A 21,844-nucleotide genomic window follows, 5' to 3' on the forward strand; every position below is an offset into this window, starting at 1 on the left:
TACATGCTACTTGACAGCTGTCCTCATATGCCATTCAAGTATATCAAGGCAAGTAACAACTGGGATATAGTTTCTTTATCTGTGATGCATTATGTAGTTGTTGCAACTGAATAAGCGTTTTCGTAGAAAAGGTCTTGTATCATGTAAGTTAACTAAAATCTCAATTAAAGATGCAGAAGTAGAACGCACTCATCATACAGTATATCTAGGTGTTTGTATTGATGACAAACTAAGTTTCACTGGTCATATAAGCAGAATACTTAAACGGGTGTACTTCATAGTCTCAACTCTATCGTATATAGTTCCATATTTTCATGTTGATGTAAGCAAAAGAGTTTTTACTGCCAATATCTTACCACACCTAATATATGCTGTTTCTGCTTGGTATCACTTTTTACTAATTAAAGATAATAAGAGAATTTTTTTTTTAAAGTATTGTTCTAGAATTTTTAATATAGATTTTAACTTTCTTATGAGTACTGTAAACAATGCTGCTAAAAATGAGTTCATTAGAAGTGTAAATTGCATACAGAGAAATGACAGACATTCTTTGCATACCGAACTTAACTCTCTACTTCGAGAAACTACTAGGTATAATCTGAGAAACAAAGCAATAACACCAAAATTCAGAATTAATGTGTATAGATAGTATAATTGTTTTATTTATCTTGCTGCTATTTTATTTACAAAATGGTAATCTGGATCATTTATTGTAGACAGCTGCACTTGTACGTTTTGTATATATATATGTGTGTATATGTATGTGTGTGTATATGTGTGTGTATATGTATGTATATGTATGTATGTGTATTTTTATTTTCAGTGTTGACTGGCCTTGGATGCTCCCCAGTAAAGGATTCAGGTGATTATACTGTTGACTGTGTCAAGACCAAACTTTTAGTGCAAAGAATATTTATTTAATGTCAAAGGAAAAGGTGGGCCAAATATGTAGACAAAAGCAAGAGAAATGTTAACTGATACTAAGTTGTGTGAATTGTGTACAAATATGATTTTACTGGCTTCAGCTTGCATTTCCCAATTAGCCCTAATAGATTTTTTTTCCCAACATTTGAACAATAGTCATTGAGATACTTTGACTAACACTAAACAATCTGAGTGTAGTAGAACTGGTTCTTACACAGCCTCCTTTCCCAGTATTTATGTTAAGCCTGATACTTAGTGTGACCAGCAGCATGTCATTTGAAGGTAGTCTGTATTGGCCACAAAGTTGTATTGTGACATCAAGAAGTACTTTCCTTGAGGTCTTTATAATCTCCAAATTTTTCTCAGACATTTTAAAAGAACATGCAAAAGGACAGAATGTCCCAGTGAGGTAAATTTCCTACAGGTGGTACAAAAACAGTTTAATAATTTTGACCATAGGTGACCATATTTTAGTATCTGGCATATTTGAAGCCAATGCAACATAACTTTCAGCTGATTTTTGTTGAAAATAATTGATATAGCTTAGAGGCCTTTATGCCCATTAACAATACATCGTAGCAACAAACGTTTTTGGTGTTTATCAATACCAGTTGTGCATGGTGAGATATTCGTTTGGAAATACCTTCTAATGAATTATGCACTGCCTGACTGCAGGCAATATATCATGATTCGATGGTTGACATGTCATGAACACACGAAAACACCCTACACAAACCCTCTGCTCCTATACCATATGATTTTATTTTGCTTCCAAAGTACCATTTCCAACCAGCTAGGCATTGCCCAATCTTAAAATATATCACATGAAAAGGAATTCCCAAGTATTTTCACCATAGTTAACATTCACAGCCTGTCAATAATTGGATTAACAATAGTCTACCTTTAATTGATTGCCTGACCAACAAATACTGCTAGGCTACAACTGTGGACGCCAAAGCATGGTTTACTTTGATTTATGTAACCTTTTTTCCCATGTGAATGTCATTTTGTCTTGAGATCCCCAAGATTTCAAAAGTTACTAGATGTGAGGCTATCTGTTATTGTCAATGGTTGTCAAGCATTAGTATTAAAAGTAGAAGGGAAATTGGATGATTTTTATAAAACAAAGTATTTGAAACAGCTTGTACTAAAAATAAAGAAACAGATACAGTTGTTCTATGTCACAATAGACGTAGGATGTTGCACGAGTCTTGCAGCACTTTTGTCATTGTTTAGAAATGTATTTATCTTATGCAGCAGAGAAAATGAAGGAGAATTAAATTTGCAATAAATTTTAAATTAAATTGATATTTCCATTTATTTGTGTCTGTCCAAATAGTATCATGCAAGAAATCATTAATGACCATATATTTCAGCCGTTCATCATGTAGCGAAATTGGTCTAAAGTTCCTCTATAAATCCTGCCATTAAGAAATGCAATTAAGAAGAAAAGGCATACTCCAAAGAAGCCTTGCTGTCCTGATGTTTTTGCACTACGTTTCCATACAGAAGAGCTTGTAGGATACATTTATCCGTGCTATTCTCTCATCCTGTCCACGCGGACAGAAAATCACCACACACGGACGTTTTTTCCTAGTTAATAGTGTCCGTCCGGACAGATAATACTGTCCGCCGGACACAATTCCCCCCGAGAAAGTTGTCCTACGGACACAATTCCCGTGGAATAGTGCCCGTGAGACGCCCGGACACTATTCCCTGTCACACCAGAAGGGTCACACGTGAAGCCATTCAGAGTCCGCTCTCTTTCCAGATCATCTACATTAGCAGTGAAGGTCACAAAGGGAGAGATTGCGACGACAAGCTGCCTTTGGTTGTTACTTTTCTCACAAATCTTCCTCCTCTTCAGCAAATCACCACTAACAACCCCAACATCCTCCTTTCTTCAGAGAGTCGACTCCAACAAGCCGTCCCTGAGAAACCCATCATTGCCTACAGACGTCTACTCAACCTACGGGACCTTTCTGTGCGTGCTGTTGTTCCATCTCTAACTTCTCACAGTGAACCCATTCAGCAAGGTACTTTCAAATGTGATCGTACTTCGAGATGCATCGTCTGCAGCCACCACATTGTTGAATCCAATTCCATCACCAGCCACAGCACCCAACTCACACACAATACTAAGGGTCACATCACTTGCACAACCTCTAATGCCATCTACATGATCTCTTGTAGACTTTAAGGCATCCAGTATGTTGGTGAAATCAAAACCACCCTTAAGAAGCTGCTCTATGGTCATAGATCCACAGTCAACTCCATGAAGACTGGGACCCCGGTTGGAGAACACTTTAACCTTTCGAACCATATCATTATAATGACATGTCCCTACAGGGGATTGAATCCTTAGGTAGTCGCCCTGACCTAGTTCGAATCAGTATAGAGAGAGAGACTGTTTATGCAACGTCTTCGCTCCATTGAACCTCATGGGCTCAACATTCAGGAAGGACACGACTAACTTTTTTCTGCTCCCCCCCCCTACATCTCCCCTTGCTTTCTCCTCTGTCAACCCTCTTTTCGTATCACTCTTCCACCTTTTTTACTCCACACTTTTCTGTCTTTGTCCTTCTGCAGTTTATTCCCTACCCGCTTCCCTTAATCCTCTCTTTGTCCCTCTATATTTGTCTCCTACCTCTCCTCTTCCCATGTTGGTTTCTTTCTTCTCTCCATCCCTTGTCTACTAATCCACATTTACATCTATCTCTTTTGTGTTCACCCTGCTCATTAACCTGTCTGTATTCTGTGCTGGTATTTGTCCCTTTTGTTACTGTTACTGGTCATTCAGCCTCTAAAGAAGATCCTGCTGGGATCAAAACGCCAGACCCTATTACTTTGACACATTCTCTTACACAGTTTGCTAACAGTATTGTTCTTGTTTTGTTTATTTAATTATTATTATTAGCAAAAGCATAGAAATAATATATGACTCATAATTGACAAATAAGGAGTATTGCCCTGGGACCTTCGTCAGCATCACATGCAGTGGCGTAGGAAGGTACTTTTGAGTGGGGGGGGGGGCTGAAGACTGATGGCCGGCCAGGGGGAGTGGTCTAAGGGGAGGGGTGTCCATTTGCATTTCCATGTGGCCTCAGATGCAATTTGGTGCAATATAGCACACTTCAACACCCACTCCATTTTGTAAATAATTTTGCATTTTCACCTGGCCTTAGATGCATTTGGAACTGAAAAAGGGGTTTTCTGACTTGCGAAGCGGGGGGGGGGGCGGAATGATACTTCCGCCCCCCATATTTTTCACTGGGGGGGGGGGCTGGCGCCCCCAGCCCCCGATTCCTACGCCCTTGATCATATGGCAGTAGAATGTTTCTACTGCCAAGTATTGCTTATACGATATATATATATATATATATATATATATATATATATATATATATATATATATATATATATATATATATATATATAAACAATACAGGCTAGTGCCTATATACCAGAAAGCCTGCAGCTGGTACCGATTGCTTTGTAAGAAATCTAAATTTTCACCTCTCTTTCAGTAAGAGAGGTATTCAGAAAGTATCCAATGGAATTCTGCCATGGAATGAAATGTAAAGATGATGATAAGTTAGACTTTCGGATATGTCAAGAAGGGCCACCGCTCCCATCCACACGTCCAACTATGGCAACTAGTCCGTTTCGACAAAGATTAAATCACGTGTCGAAAGGTACGCTCTATAACATTTGTACGCCGATTAAGGTTATATTAACTCAGCGTTCCTTAAAATCAACAACCCAAGTTACACGATTTTCCACCGGTCCAAAAAGTAACAAGGGATCGGAGGGAGGGGGAGGCCCAGGCCCCCTGTTAGTCGGCCTCAACGACCCCAGGGGCCACACCCCTCCTTTTTAATACCCTTGATGCGATTCTGGCTCTTCCACGAGGTTCATGCCCCTTCCTAAAACAGTCGAGGGAAATGTAGTGTTTGACCTCACCTTTAAATATCTCTGACATGCGTACCAAGCCTTTCTGAACTTGCCGCAAGGATTCGCATTAGAGGAGAGCCCAAACCAAAGGATTTAATAACTTGAAATAAAAAATAAATACAACGAATGGGGGGCGGGGGAACTGGTGCTATAAAAAAAAAACACCCAAAGTTCTGAACAAATTTAATTCTTCAGTATTGCAACGAATGCTGTCCTTAATTTGGGGTATATTAGAAATAAGCATTCTTTGAAATTTTTCAAAACGCCCTCTATTCCCCCCCCCCCCCCTCAAGTTATGACATTGAAAATGCTCAATAGTCAAAACACATGTCTCAGAAATGCCCCTATAACTGTACATTTTCACAAGTATTAATTTCCATAAAGTAAAAGATGACCAAATGAGAGCATTTTCACAACTGTTGATAAAAACTGTTTGCCCAGCACTTTTCAAGCTAGCATTTTTGTTATTACAAAAGTAGCATATTGGAACATCTCGTTCTGGCCAAATTGTGACAAAGAAACCGGTACCAAAACAATACAATCAGCTGTCTACGATGATGTACCCCGATGATGTCGTAAGCTTTACCAGCAGAAACAACGACGAACGAAACTTCGCATTCTTCTCTTCTTTGTTGTTGTCATAGGAAATTGTGCATACAGTCTTAATTAAAACTTCGATTCTAACAAGCAACATGCTGCACCAACATTTGGTAAAGTGAATGAAGTTAAAACCGTGTAGCCTGCGTCCAAATGCTGAGATTTGCAACTGATGAACTGTATGTAGCATAGGCCTACAACTTCCTACAGTAAGTACGAGTAGGCCCCTAGCCTACGTAGTTTACATTATTGCATATAAATATATATATATATATATATATATATATATATTTTAATATGACTAACGGGAAAAACTGTTAAACAACTATGCTGCATTTAGATATATGACATGATCTCGAGGGATGTAAAACAAGTGAAATGAAGTGAGTGATTGGACGGTAAAGTAAAACAGCCAATGTTTTGGTTTAGATGTATATCAATAGATATTTTCCAACACACTACGATTTCAATTATATACATATATCATGGTGGGCTCATAATTGACGCACTTAAGGATTTGATCAACTATGTCTATCAAGGAAAATTCCAGATCACTCAATTGTATGTTTTTCATATGTGTAGTTCCTCAGAAATGTAATGATCTCAAAATATTTAAGGTTCTGTGCTTATGCAACCATACAATTGAGCAGAATTTGACCACGAAATGTCTGCCATGTCAAGTTCTTTCATACCCCTAAATTGACACATTCGTCAATGTAATATTCTTGATGATAATTATACAAGAGATGATTCGAAGAGGAGTTGTTATGGCTTTGACTTCTGTATTCAGAGTGTCTCATTATACACACTCATTGTTCTTAACTACTTCTACTAACATGCGTCATATACAAACATTCCTAAGAGTGACCACAGCCCCATGCTTCTTAGGGTAGGCTGGTGGTCACAACAGGACATATTGTGGTTGCTAAAGGGTGGTGTAAAATACAATACTGTAGAATGAGTACAATATGTTACATCTCCCTTTTTTCAGTTAAAATAAATTTAAGGATGTGGATGAGAAACAATTAACTTATCCAGAAATATACTTGAATGATAATGACCTAACACTGCATAACTGTAAACTCAATCTCTAGCAAAGATTCGACTACTGGTTCTAAGTTACCAAATGACTTCCGCTTCACTACCAAAATAATTAAATTCCTTTGGTCACATTTCATAGTCACTGTGCCAACGTGGTTTTGTCTTTGCTCTACTACTTCTTCGAAAATCAGTGTTCGTGGTTTGGTCCTCTGAAGAGGTTTGTTCATTGTCAGAATTAACTATGTCATTGTCGTCATGTCTGTCATAACTAAATGTTTCACCAGTTTTAAGTAAATGTTTGCGGTTGCGTCTATACTGTACACCTTCAGCTGTCTCTACATAGTATGATCTGGGCTGCTCAGCCTTAGATACAATAGTGGCTGGTTTCCAACCTTTGTCAGTCTGTAGGCGAATATTATCTCCTGGTTGCAGTTCTGGTAATTTCTTTGTCTGTCGGTCGTAATATGTTTTTTGTGTTTGTCTCTTCTCTACCAGTCTTTTGTGTACTGTCTCTGGCTTCAGTATTTTCGGCTTGAGTAAATGCTCAGTCGTTGGAAGTAGGGTATTTGTCCTTCGTCCAAAAAGTCGTTGTACAGGTGATCCGAGAATATTATCTCTTGGTGTATTCCTGTAGTCTAATAAAGCTAGGTATGGATCTTGTCCACTCTCCTTTGCCTTCATTAGCAAAGCCTTTGCAATCTGCACCCCTTTCTCTGCCATGCCATTAGACTGAGGATGGTATGGACTAGACGTAATATGATGAAATTTATAAAGTTTCGAAAAACTGTCAAATTGCCAACTTTTGAATTGGGGTCCATTATCTGTGATAAGGACATCTGGAATACCATGGCGTGCAAATTGTGATTTACAATGTACTATAACAGTTTCACTCTTAGTACTAGGTAAATGTGAAATTTCAAAGTACCCAGAGAAATAATCAATTAAAATCAAATAGTTATTTCTATTCCACTCAAAGAGATCAGCACCCAGCTTCTGCCAAGGTCTTTGAGGAATCTCATGAGATTGTAGAGGTTCTTTTTGATTCTGCCTCCTGTGTGTGTTACAGATGGAACACTTTGAAATTAAATCTTCAATTTCAGCACTCATTTGAGGCCAAAACATAATGTCCCTTGCTCTTCGTTTACATTTTTCAACACCAAGGTGAGCATTGTGGACTTGAATTAAAATACTGGATCTTAGTGTAGTTGGAATAATTAACTTGTCCCCTCTAAACAATAGACCATCACTTACAGTGATTTCATGTTTATAATTCCAGTACGGTTTTGCACCTATAGGGACGTCTGTCCTTGAACTAGGCCATCCTTGCCTGGTTAGCTCAATCAGCTCTCCCAAGGCTTCATCACCACTTGTAGCATGCAAAATTTCACTCATTTTGGTTTTAGAAATTGGCAGCATTTCAAGTCGAGCCACCTCAAATTCCTTTTCACCCAAATTGTCTGCTTCTTGTTTTAAACTTGCTCTAGACAATGTGTCAGCAATAAATAACTCTGCCCCTGGTCGGTATTGTACACTCAGGGGGTATTTCTGTATTTTCATTAACATTTGCTGAAGTCGATGTGGAGTTTGATACAAGGGTTTCTTAAAAATTGGTTCTAATGGTTTGTGATCTGTTTCAACATGAATTGATTTCTGACCATACAGGTACTCATGAAAACGCTCACAACCAAACACAATGGCCAGCATTTCTTTTTCGATTTGGGCGTAATTTTGCTGACTCTTAGTCAATGATTTAGAAGCATACGCTACTGGGGACCCTTCTTGTAGAATTACTGCTCCGACACCGAGGCTACTAGAATCTACTGATAGGGTTACTTCTTTTGTGACATCAAACAATTTTAGAACAGGGGCCTGCGTAATCTTTTCTTTAAGCCTTTGAAAACTCTTTTGTTGAGCATCTCCCCATTCCCAGTGCACACCTTTCTCAAGAAGTGCCCTTAAGGGTGCACTCTCTGTAGACAAATTTGGGATAAATTTTGCTAAATAGGTAATTACACCCATAAACCTTTGTAACCCTTCCTTATCTTCTGGGGACTTCATTTCTGTGACAGCTCTGACCTTCTCTGGGTCAACCTTGAGCCCACTCTCACTTAACACATGACCTAGATAGGTAATTTCAGATTTTCTTATCTGACATTTACTTTTGTTCAGTTTGACTTTTCTAAGTCGGCTTCTCTCCAAAACATTACGTAACCGCTGATCATGCTCTGCTACCGTCTCTCCCCAGATTAGAATGTCGTCTGCTACGATTTCAACTCCTTCAATACTTTCATACACCTGGCTCATAACATCTTGGAAAACTTCCGGAGCTGAACAAATTCCAAACGGCAGCCTATTAAATTTAAATCGTCCAAATGGAGTATTAAATGTGCAGAACTTGGAACTTTCTTCGTCAAGTTTGATCTGCCAGAAACCTGAGCTTGCGTCCAAAACTGAAAATACTTTCGCTTTTGGCATTCCCGATACCACCTCTTCAATAGTGCGCATAGGAAAATGTTCCCTGCTGATCGCTTTGTTCAAGTCTCTGGGGTCGATGCAAATGCGGGTTTTGTTTGGTTTAATGACGGTCACCATACTATTCACCCACTGTGTTGGCTCATGCACTCGCTCAATTACATTAAGCTTTTCCATTCTCTCAAGTTCCTTTTGAACTCTGTCCCGAAGAGCTACGGGCAATTTTCGGGGCGGGTGAATGACTGGTGGAACATTAGGATCTACTGTTATATGATGCGTCACATCTGTGATTTCGCCTAATCCTTCGAAAACATCCTTGTATTCATCCAGGATGTCTGACTTTTGTTCTTCCTTTGTGGTGAAGACACGTTTGATGAGCTCTAAATTTTGACTGCTCTCCAGCCCTAACAAACATTGTGGTGAACCATCTACTACTTGGAAATCTAGCACATGGTAGCGGTCCTTATACTCGCAAAGTAAGTTAATGTGTCCAAGGGGACTCAATCTTTGTCCTCCATAACCCACAAGTTTTGTTCCGCTTTTCGTCAGAGGTTGTTTTGTGACACGTTGGTATGTGGCATAATTAATGACATTGCACTCTGCTCCAGTGTCAATTGTGAATAGCACTGGCTTATCCTCAAGCTTGAGTGTCACTTCCCATTTTTCTTTGTTCGTGATGGAATCGTTCTTTGTCATTCCAATAAAAAACTCATCAATTTCTGGGTCAGAATCTGAATCTCTCCCCTGGGATTTGACTACTCTGACTTCTTTTGGTTTTTGCTTTGGTGCATTTTCTTGCTTGCTTCTACAAACTACTGCAAAATGATTCAGTTTTCCACAGTTTCTACATGATAGCCCTTTAGCTGGACAATCATGATTCTGAGTCCACGCCCTGCCACATTTAAAACATGACTGTGTCTGATTCTGAAACTTTTTGTTTCTTAGTGTATTAGAATTCGCAAAAGTTCTTACCGTTTGCAAGTTCTTTTCTGTGTCCGCTGTGAACGACTTCATTTGGTGCGTTGTAGCTTCACTTGCACGGCAAATGTCCACAGCTTTCTTTAACGTCAGGTCCTCTTCACGGAGAAGACGTCGACGGATCTGGTCATCACAGACCCCGCACACGATCCTGTCACGAATTAATCCTTCTGCTAAGGTTCCAAATTCGCAACTTTTCGATTTGTTACGTAATTCCGTCACATAATGGTCGATGGTCTCATGTTGCTTTTGGTTTGTAGTATTGAATATGTGGCGTTCCCACGTTATGTTCTTCCTGGGCGCACAGTACTCCTCAAATTTCTCCATTACTTTATTAAGTGTCTTTTCATCTCCTGCTTCCTGCCATTGGAATGAGTTGTAAATCTCAACTGCATCCTCCCCAGCAATATGAAGTAACGCTGCGCTCTTTACTTCATCTGTTTTAGCGGCTATACCACTTGCAGAAATGTATAGAAGAAACATTTGCTTCCATTTCCTCCAGTTTTCCGCAAGGTTTCCTTGAAGGCTCAACTCGCCTGGTTGTCTCAGCTGATCCATATTTGCAATTTCCAGTAACAAAATTAGAAAATTCTTAAAATAAGGATAACTTTTTCACTTCTGACACCATGTAATATTCTTGATGATAATTATACAAGAGATGATTCGAAGAGGAGTTGTTATGGCTTTGACTTCTGTATTCAGAGTGTCTCATTATACACACTCATTGTTCTTAACTACTTCTACTAACATGCGTCATATACAAACATTCCTAAGAGTGACCACAGCCCCATGCTTCTTAGGGTAGGCTGGTGGTCACAACAGGACATATTGTGGTTGCTAAAGGGTGGTGTAAAATACAATACTGTAGAATGAGTACAATATGTTACAGTCAATAAGCTTAATGTAGTGTACGCCTTAGTATACATCAATTGACTTTGGAAGCTGTTTGCTATGCTCTGAGCTTCTAAGCTCAGACAGGTCAGGTCCCAGAGAATAGTGGTATCATATTGAGGTAATGTTGGTTATTTTTAGGTTGTAAGATTTCCAAATGCTCAAAAAACATGCAAAACTGGGGGGAGGATGTTAAAAGCTTAAAAAAAACACAATTTGACCAGCAATAGCTGAAAATGGATTCAAGCTCGTGAAATATGTAATTCTGCTTGACTGCAAAAAGTTTAGGTGGCCTGCTGTTTCATTGCTAGTAATATTTGAAGGTGCTTCAATTACGAGGGTGCGTCAATTATGAAGCCTTTACTATATATATAAATATATATATATTTATAATTATATATATATATATTAGGGTGTCCGCATATAAAGCCGGAGGCCCAGGTTCGAATCCCAGTGGATGCTGGAAGTTTTCCCACTGTTCTGGATTTTCCAACTAACTACAATTTCAATTATATATAATGGTCATTTTCACAATCATTAATGTAACTTTCAATATTGGCACTTATTGCTTTGTAACTCAGTGACCAAATACCAGAATTCTTAGATTTTTGCCATGTAACCATCCTAAGTTAAGTCTACCTTGGGTAGCTTAACAAACTTTCTCAGTTATTTCAGGTGGATTTAGTAGGAGTAGTAGCAAGGGCGGCGGAAGCACTGTTAATCTGGGGGGGGGGCACTGACATCAAATGGCACTTTGCAGAAATTCGATTGGACTGATGCAGCCTTATATTTAGTACCCTTTATAACTCTTATTGTATTATCTTATTTGCGTATACACATCACTCCATCAACGCCCCCCCCCCCCCCCTCAAGGAAAATATGCATACCAGCACTGCAATATCCAATGTGCAAATTGGGAAACAAGGAACAAGTTTTCTTTTGAGACAAAATGAGTTGAAATCATGCTAGTTGCTAATGTAGGAATCTTCCGAATTAGAGTTTATTTCTTGTTAATATCTTAACAAATTTTTTCCATTTGAAATAGCTTTGAGTTTGACCCACAGAAATTCATTAAAACTCAGGGGCGTAGCCAGGATTTGCAAAGTTGTATGCACGACTATGTGAGCGGAGCACCACCAGCGGTTGGCGCAGAGCGTACAAGACAATTTTTGGTTTTTACAAACCCCTCAGATGGCCGGAAACAGCCCTTCCCGAGTGTTCATTCTGGTTCCCTGGCCTCTTGCTAACTTGAGACACCTCAATTTTTATGTAGAAAAAGGGCACATTTTTTAACCTGAGGAAAAGTGGGGGGGGACGTGCCCCCTGTGCCCCCCCCGGTTCCGCCGCCCTTGAGTAGTAGTAAGTTGAGTCTCGTCTACAACCCTTTTTAATTACGGTCGCCATGGTCGCATTGGCGACCACAATTCTCGGCTGGCGATGAGAATTTCTGGAAAAATTAATGCTAGTCGCCAGCCCTATAATACTGTGGCGATCAGTTTTTGCAACTGAAAATTTCACCAAATTTTACAAAAAACTGAAATGTACTTACTGACTAAAGGTACGTTGCTATAAAAATTAATATTGAATGGATTGCTCGTTCCAAATTTTCGCAAAGTTCAGAGCAACAATAATTTCCTTAGACCGCTGTACAAACCTCGTAGTGGTCTACTTACCATACCGTTGTAACATGCATCTAATTCCCATTGACATTCGAACTTGCCCAAGTTCATCGCACCATGGGAATGACCGAACGACACAACAACAACACATTGAACATTTTCCCGCTATCTGGACGCCGAGTGTAAATTTTGGTGTAATATGCAAATTATTGTACTGTGCGGTTAAAACTTAACCTATTGCGACACACAATAATTTTGGGAAGCTGTTGTAGAAGTAACTTTTGTATCAAATGTAAAGTACTGTAAGGTACTATAATTTATAAAAGACAGTTTTCTTCAGGTGGTAAGGAAAAGGGGTGTTTCGGTGAACTGAATCTCTTTGTATAGTATTTGGATACTTGAAATGACCATGTACATGCAGTTTCTATTTCTCTTTAAGTAAGCTCTACTTAGCATTTTTATCCTTTGTGGATCTTTATTGGAATAAATACGAAATGTATTGTTTAACACCAGTATTTAATGGTAAGCATTTCTTAAATTGTTGTATGTGTTTATAAGTCTTTATACGATTCTGTGCGCGTACACATGTCCAGTTATACGTGAGCGGTACTGTATCTACTGTTTCTATTACGTTACGGTATTGTCCCATACATGTGTGTACACACGGGCCTTACGTTGCCACGACTATCAAAGCGCGGGAATTAGAACTTAATTATACTATTGTTCAACGTTAGTGTAATCAGTACTGACAGTAGTGCTACTCGATGTTGAGCCTAGGCCTAGTGTTTTTTGTACTAATATATATTTAGCATATCAAAGTGACGATCACATTTTCATTCTGGGCAACCAGAATTTGGGAAAAATAAAGATCTAGTCGCCACAGGATTTTCCTCCTGGCGACCTCATTCACTGGGGAATTAAAAAGGGTTGCTCGTCTATTCGACATGCTCAGTGATCAACCTCCGCCACGTATCACGATCTTGCGCAGGGTTTATAACTTCCTCGAAATTGTTAATGTTAATGTCCTTAAATTGCAACTTTATTTTTCCAAGCAAGGTAGTCACAGGCCTTCCTAGTGGTTTAGCAGTATGTCTCAATACTTCTCTTAAATCAGCCTTTGCTGGAGCGTCCTCCTGGGGTCATGCTACATGACCGAAAAATCTCAATGTTCTATAGGCGACTATGGATGACCAAGGTGTTTGGTTGGTTTCATTGTAGAGCTCATCGTTTGATAACCAATTGTTATTGGTCCATCTAGTGTTGAGAATATTACAAAGTAGTCTCCTTTGAAAAGTGTCAATTTTGCGATCAAGATCCTTCGTTGTTCCCCACAGTCCGCAATTGTACAAGAAAATACTCTTTAATAAAGCCTTGAAAATCCTAAGCTTAATGTTTCGGCTTATGTTTTTGCTTTTGAAAATACTTGACAGTGTGTTGAAAGCACCGTTGGTTATACCAATTCTTCGGTTAATATCTTCTTCCGGTCCCCAGCAAGCTCCCAACATTACACTTCTTCTCTTGCAGGTAAACCACTAATGTACTGAACCACGTATAATGCAAGTTGTAGACTATAGTATAGGCTACTACAACATGACCGTTGCACTTGACTAAATCACTGTAAATAATAAATCCAAACTGTTTTAAACACTAGATACGTTGGTGGATTTGGTGGCCATAAATATGCTTAAAATGTGCTAGTTGAGCCGTACACTCTCAATTATACTGTTTTGTCAGAGCTTGTACTTTTTGGTGGAAGATATTTTCCAGTTCTTATTTGGTTGATAATATGGACAAGTGTCCAAGCTAAATTGCAATTGTGTTCTCAAGGTTTCATTCCTTTTCTTCTCCAAGGACCGGTTGCTAGAGTTTGTCGTTTCGGAGGTGACATTTTCCGTTAACAATTGGTACCTAATTTTGACTACAACTCAGTTCTAGATAATCAGTGTAAATTTCGTTAAGTAAGGTTGCAATATAACAATAACTAATGTGTCTAATATCTGGGCCCTAAAATAGCTTTTCATTTACAATTATTAAAAAAATTGTGTAACTTTTCTCCGAAACAAAGCATTCTTCAGCCCAAGTTTTATGTAAACAATAGTATAGCCATATTGAACTTATTAAAGTATACCTCACCCCCTAACATAATATTTGAGTAAAAGTTGTGACGAAATGACCAGTCGTTTTAATTTCTGGGAGATTCTTAACTTTCCGATAACATGCGTCACCTCCGAAACACCTTGTCACCTCCGAAACAGGTTAGTTGGAACATGTGATCTCTACTTATCCAATAAACATCTTCCTTGGCTAAAACTCATATGACAGTAATTCTGTAGGGGTGTAGCAACCAGTATGAGTATATCTTTTATAAGGTCCTTTATCCATTATTTTAAATTTGTATATTATTGCTTCGGAGGTGACACAATATTTGTAACACTACATTTTTTACATTTCTGCTGTTTATGTTCTATAATATGCTAATGGATGACTTGATCTCCCTTAGAAACACTTTAACAACTGAAGAAATTAATACTGAACTCTCACATGCACAAATGAAAGATAAATTACAAATATGTGTTTTTTTTTGCCACTTTTTCCCCTTTCTGGACAAGAGATAGCATACCATTGCTTACATTAGTGCTTTTAATATATGAAATGATTGATTAGTAAAGAAATTCTGCCCATAGAAGATCAAAAGCACCAACCATGCAGTTTTGAAAACTTTATTAACATGGGACAAATGTATCAGGTATTAGCTAAATCTGCCTGTGGTCTTTGCTATTGTTTCGGAGGTGACATTGATTGTTACATGAAATATACTGAACTGTCCCTTTGTTCGTGCATATTTCTGAACTATTCTGCTAGTGCATACATTTGTGCTGCATTTGTACAATACCTTCTGGGAGATCTTCAGTGCTGTTGAGTACATGTTCACAGGTTTTATTTTACACCATGTTGACCTGTACCAGTTTACACATTAATTTGCATGATTCCCACAATTACCACTGAGAGCTCTACTATTTGGTACCTGTAAATATACTACAAAAGTGAAGAATATTGGTTTGCAAAATGTAAACCTGCTTCTGTAACATTTGCAGAAAAAAACAAAGTATTTTATTGCCTATTTAATGAGCTGTTGTTTACCACAGCAAATTGTCTGAAAAGAGATTGCCCCAAAATACATAAATTTGAAAGGGGAATTCCCCTCGCTTTTCTTTACAACCTATTACAACAACTGACCTACATAGAGTGAACTCTCATTTAACTCTCAAGATTGTTGCTCCAGATGGTCTCTAAGGTCTTGTTCACATTTCAGAACTCAACCTGGGAGATATTAAGTCTGGGAGAGGGATCAACTAGTTAAGAACAGGAGGCGTTCTTAATTCAGAACAAGTAAGTTTTGTCCGCTAGCGAGATTAATAAACTGTGCAGGCGTGAAAAGGTCATATCAGCTGTTTACATTTTCCCTGTGCTTTGCCATTGCCACCTGTGCTGTACTAGTACTGTACTGTACTACTTGGTAGTACACTACTGCACCACAACGTTCAATCATTGCACATAAACAGTATACTGTACTGTATTCAAACCACTCCATCCCACCAAAAACATAACTTGTTAACCCAGATTTGAATTTCTTCCAAACCCTTCAAATGGATGAGCGAATGATCTTGCTAGTCGGTGTTTTACTGCCTGATATCTGATTTGAGGCTAATCCAACATCAAAGGCATTTAATGTTAGGTCTAAAGACCTTACTAAGGTGTATATGCCTAGGCTAATATTTAACTTCATTATAGGCCAGGCCAGACGTAATGGTTTTAGCCTTTTACTAACGTCCGTAGCAACCGAACCCAAAATCATCCGTTTTGACTAACCATAAAATTACCAATTTTGGCCCCTTCAAAAAATCTGTCAGTACGGCATTCAATGAATTTAAGGTAATTAGATTCAAGTGGACTGTCATTCAGTTTGTTTTCGTCTCACAACCGTTACCGCAGCTTCTCTGCATTGTTGGTCAAATCGGTTCAAAGAAAATGAAATGGGTTGACGAATAGCATCGTTTGGTAGTATTTCTGTTAAGAAGGGCAACCGTCTGACAAACACATAGAGTACACTCTACCCGCCCAATTGCAACTTGATAGAGCGGATATTGTTTTATAACTTAACCGGAAATCTTGGGTCACCATTTTGTCCGCGACCGTTCACATTACAATTATTAAGAATCCAAGAGGGATTGAAGAAACCCCAGAAAGGAGAATTACTCTTAAGACTGCACCGTGGACTTGAAGTATGAATTTACTTCACTCCTCTCTTACTGTACCTGTCTCCTACAACACTATCACACCTTCCTAGTCTACCTAGACGCCACTGGTATAAATTTTAGCACTGCACCCCCGGTGACCTCTCCTAAGGGTCACCGTGCACACTCTCTCTTCCTTCCGAATTTACCATTCCGAAGGAAAACGTGTGTTTTACAAAGTCCGTTTTCACTTACGCCAAACTGATCAAGGTTCTAAACAGAGTTTGCAACAGGATTCCTCAAGTTACTGATAAGTATCCTTTTTTTCCAGCAGTTTTTCTGCCTCTTTTGGGCATTAGGATCTTGCCCTTTTGTGTATTACGGTTTCACACGTGTATCAGTTGTGTGCACTAAGGGAATTAATTGCCCTTGTGGACTTGAAGTGTGCGTTCTTAAGTTTGAACAAGGCCATAGTAGCCAAGTTGCTGTTAAATATTTTTAGACAGGAGTGTGAGCCAATCATTGTATGCAGTTTTTGACAAACTTGTGTTAAAACCTAACTTTTCACTGAAATTTTGATGGACTGTGGTTAGGTCATGTTAATGATGTTTTTGTTTTCCAGAATATTAGCCTGAACGTCCTCTACAAATTTGTAAAAGGTTACAGGAAAGTGACAGTAAGCTTCACTGCCAAAAGTGTAGCAAACATAAATGATACTGTAACTAGCTGTCAGAATGACTGTACACAATGTGAATCATGTCTTTGTGGTTAAATATTTCCTATGTAATTAGCTAAAACAGTGTGAATTTAACCAAATGATATTGATCGTATACAGTATTGTCTCCAAGTTATCATGAATGGCAGCAAAAGCAGTCATGGTTCCAATATCATGAATGTCATTAAAATATTATCAACATATCCTACTAATGTTTTTCATACTTTCCAAGGTAAGTTCAATGTGTTTTAGAATGAATCAAGCCTTCTGGGTTGTGTAAACGTTTGGCGTCACCTCTTGAAACGAAAGAGCCTGAAGGTATACAATATGTTTTATGTGAGATAATCATTTGAAAAATATAAGTGCTACAGTAAGGGGATTCAACCCAATGTTTGACAATATTTGCTTTTTAAATGCCCATATTTGCTTTACCTGACATTTACCTATATTTTATAACATAAAACTTGTATTCTGTATTCATTCACTTGTTTTGCTAGTTGTACGGGTCCTTGACGTACATTCTCTGCTAATAACTTCAGTTATGGAGCTACTAGGGTCATTATGAATTTATGATATGGCAGCATGTGCGTATTAAGCGTGGCAGTATGTATAAACAACGAAGAAGAAATAAAAATAGACAAATTCGTTAAATCTTCATGTGTGTGTTCATGCTCTGTTCTGTTTGTGACACAGTACTCGGTAAATAGCCAATGTTACTTTACATGGGCTCGCTTACGATGTTCGCAACGTCATCCAGTCCCAGTCTAAGGCAAATCCACAGGCTTGTATTCGGACAATTCCTAGGCCCTTCCAATTAATTTCGGACCACGTAACCGAGGTGTTTTTCAAGCGGTTGCAATAGGTAAAATTAAGGAAGTATAAAGATGTAAATACAAAGTAACCATAGTGCTTGTAGAGAGGAATTGGCAAAGTCTGTTAAGAACTCCAACAACTTTGGAAACTTTCTCCAGGAGAGACGATTATCGATGATAACTCTGAGGAAGTTGGTAATCATTAGACATCATGAATTCTCACCACAAAGTTGAATAATGAATATATACTAATTGTATTTGCATCAAACCTATTGGAAGTTGAAAACTGAGTATAATAGATGTAGTTTTCTAAATATCATGATTAAGTGATATTCTTGTTTGCACAAAACCAATTATGAGTATTGATAAAAACTTCTCCGCATGGCGTCTAACAGAACATTAATATATAGTAATATCAGGACTGGAAAAGAACAGGTTTGAGTCATCAGCATAGGAGGTAATTAATATGAAACTTATTGCTTGCCAAATCGAGTTCATTGACATAAATAATAACCTTAAATCCTTAATTCTTCTTCTTCTTTTTCTTCTCTAATTCCTGCAGAGTATTTTTTCACAATGGCAAGATCCCATGTGCCAGTTACAGGATTCTTCTTGATAGCTATTGCCTTCCTCTCGCAACAATGTCCATGTTCCCAAGGTCTCCCGTACGATGTGGTCAAGAAGATGTGGGACAGTCAGAAGATACCAGTCACCGCGGTATTAAACGGGGAGATATCGCCAGACTGCTTGAGTGCGGCATTAAACGCCACGGTGAATGCAACAAGGACAGGTAAAAACCTTATGTACGACACTCTGTGTGTACAATTTTAATCAATCGTCATTTCTGCTTATAATATACTCTTACGTGATTGAATATTTTTAATCCTCTCCGTGAAAAGACAAATAAATTGGAACGGACAGTTTGATTGTAGCATTCTTACTGTAACAAAGGTTTGTGAGTATGGCAAAGCCAAATATCGGTATCTACGGTATAGTGATTATATAACGTACTGATGTTACCAGGTATATCCATTTTTTTATTTTTTTACAAAATCTTTCTTGCACAACTGGCACACACACTATGAACCATATTGAGTCCACAAATTTTATACATGGTTCTGCCATACTGTAGGCCTGGATGCTCCCGTCAAGTATCTCATTATATATGCCAGGCAAACTTTTTCGTAACATAATTATCTGTCAGTCAATGATCGGGCATATTATCTAACAATTCTTTCATGGTGTACCAAGATGAAATTTTACAAACTTTCTGTTTCCTCCTGAGGAGAAAATGGGGGGGGGGAATCCCTTCTTGTTTACTTGAGCAATATTATTATCTTCTTAGATTCATTGATAAATAAACAATAACAGGACAAGCCTATAAACGTAAAGCCAAAACCAACAAAAGATTCTCGTTTCATTGGGGTAAAGAATTGAAAAACGAAAGGAAAACAGAAAAGAGAAACCGTCTCGGGGGGTTTTCTTTTCAGATACCCTCGTCTGCGGTTCGAACAGATTTGGGATTTAATTGTTCTTTTAACAATCATATTTTGCTTGATTGGTAGACTTACTGTTCTGCTTTGACAGTTGAAATCTTGTTTTGAGAAATACTAACTAGGTGGGATTGAAAACTAGCAAACAAAAGTCAAATATATAATACTGTACTTTAGAGCTTGAATTGCATTTTAACAAGTTATTCCCTTCTTAATAAAACTAATAAAAATCCTGCCCTATTTTCAATCTCTACTGAGGCAGAACAAAAAAACCAAACAAGAATAATCTTTCTTTTATAATTCTATTTTTGAGTCCTTGTGGGTGAAGTTGGCAACAGCCTTTTGTACTCTGCATAAAAAAAAAGAAAAATCATCCTACCATGTAAAGTTGAAGTTTTTCTCATTCGTGAAAGAAAAGGGGATATTTTGGGCAAAAGTTGTTTACAGAGGAATGTCATATTTATTTCAGTTGCTTTAAGCTTTCTTGGTAGAGTCATTTTGTAATATTCACACATCACTTGCTGTCTCTGAATTTAAAGAAACACTAGGATGATAGTTGCCCTATAGTTAGAAAAGTAATTTACATTATAAAGTTATCAACCATGTGATCTTGAACAGAAAATTCAGTACCATGCAAATTCAGTACCACGCAAGTTCAGTCCCTTGCAAATTCAGTACCACGCAAATTCAGTACCACGCAAATTCAGTACCACGCAAATTCAGTACCACGCAAATTCAGTACCACACAAATTCAGTACCACGCAAATTCAGTACCAAGCAAATTCAGTACCAAGCAAATTCAGTACCACGCAAATTCAGTACCACGCAAATTCAGTACCACGCAAATTCAGTACCACGCAAATTCAGTACCACGCAAATTCAGTACCACGCAAATTCAGTACCAAGCAAATTCAGTACCACGCAAATTCAGTACCAAGCAAATTCAGTACCAAGCAAGTTCAGTACCACGCAAATTCAGTACCACGCAAATTCAGTACCACGCAAATTCAGTACCACGCAAATTCAGTACCACGCAAGTTCAGTACCACGCAAATTTAGTTTGTATATTTTGTCTAGTTTCATTCTTTTCTCTATTTTCTTCATCATACACACAATATATTCATATTCATAAAACCAGTTCCATGCTATGACTGTGGGTACATGGAATCTCCACCTACGGTTAATAACAGTGTCTAAATTATATAATCACCATGTGTGGTGTATGTACTGTATGTAGCTAATATTGCCAAAAGCTATAACCTTTCAGTTATCAAAGGAAGGCACGAAGCGTTAAGGAACAAAATCCACCATGATCCACCGTGCCTACGTAAGTAATCCTTTCGACGTGTTTTTAAAGCTATATATGCCAAAGTTGCAGAATAGTTACATACAGTAATCCTCATAAGCTTGGAGAGCTCTTTGGAACAAGCTTGTACCCTCATATTTTAAAAAAAAAAACTTTGTTTTCTTTAAATTGACAATATGCAAATATAGTATTCCATAATTCATGTGTTCCTACTAAAGAGACACAATTGATGACTTGTACATTAGTGTTTTGAGCTTATATGCAATTATAAAATTCATACGATGTTGATCAAACTTTTAAAATGACCACTATATAGCGCTATCACACATGGAAAGTTAAACATTTGTTTTAAGAATTAACGATGTTTTAACATCTCCATACTGTACATGTGATTGTCATCTAATGGCCTCTAGCTCAAATAAACAAACATATATCCCAAAGGGAATTGTCTTGTACTGAAAGTTTTAGTCACTTTCCTTTCCAGAATTTCTTGTAGTGCCAGTGAAAATGTCGAGCAACATATCAATATGTTAATTACCAACAGTCATCCTACAGTACTGGTAGGGTTAGTTTCGTGCATGGTTTCAGGGAAATTTTTGTTATTATCCAAATCAGGAGTTGTTGTTTACAAATGCCCCAATTTATGACCTTTATCTTTCCACACTCATTTTGGGGTCAATTGATACTAGATTGTTTAATGATAGTTTCCACATATATATGTTTACAATCTGTACATGCAGTATGAAACCACAGCCAGTTCATCTTTCATGTGGCAAACATTTTCCATATGTTTATAATGTGTACATG

General features: G+C 38.0%; 1 protein-coding gene across 3 annotated transcripts in view; it reads left to right on the forward strand.

Moving 5' to 3' along the window:
- The first annotated feature begins 5,393 nt into the window (after nucleotides 1–5,393).
- The window catches only part of LOC139964152 (O-acyltransferase like protein-like), a 48,856-nt gene continuing 32,405 nt past the window's right edge, over nucleotides 5,394–21,844 (forward strand). For 2 of the 3 annotated variants that reach the window (XR_011791856.1, XM_071965532.1), the window contains exons 1-2: nucleotides 5,394–5,684; nucleotides 18,801–19,028. Coding sequence is in view for 2 of the 3 variants with exons in the window: in XM_071965532.1 (XP_071821633.1) it covers nucleotides 18,815–19,028 (214 nt within the window). In the remaining variant the exon portion in view is untranslated. Of the gene's footprint in view, nucleotides 5,685–15,716; nucleotides 15,867–18,800; nucleotides 19,029–21,844 lie in introns of those variants that run through there. The other variant, XM_071965539.1, reaches the window with a different exon arrangement.

The sequence above is a fragment of the Apostichopus japonicus genome, chromosome 3 (genome assembly GCF_037975245.1).
Source record: "Apostichopus japonicus isolate 1M-3 chromosome 3, ASM3797524v1, whole genome shotgun sequence".
Lineage (NCBI taxonomy): Eukaryota > Metazoa > Echinodermata > Holothuroidea > Aspidochirotida > Stichopodidae > Apostichopus > Apostichopus japonicus.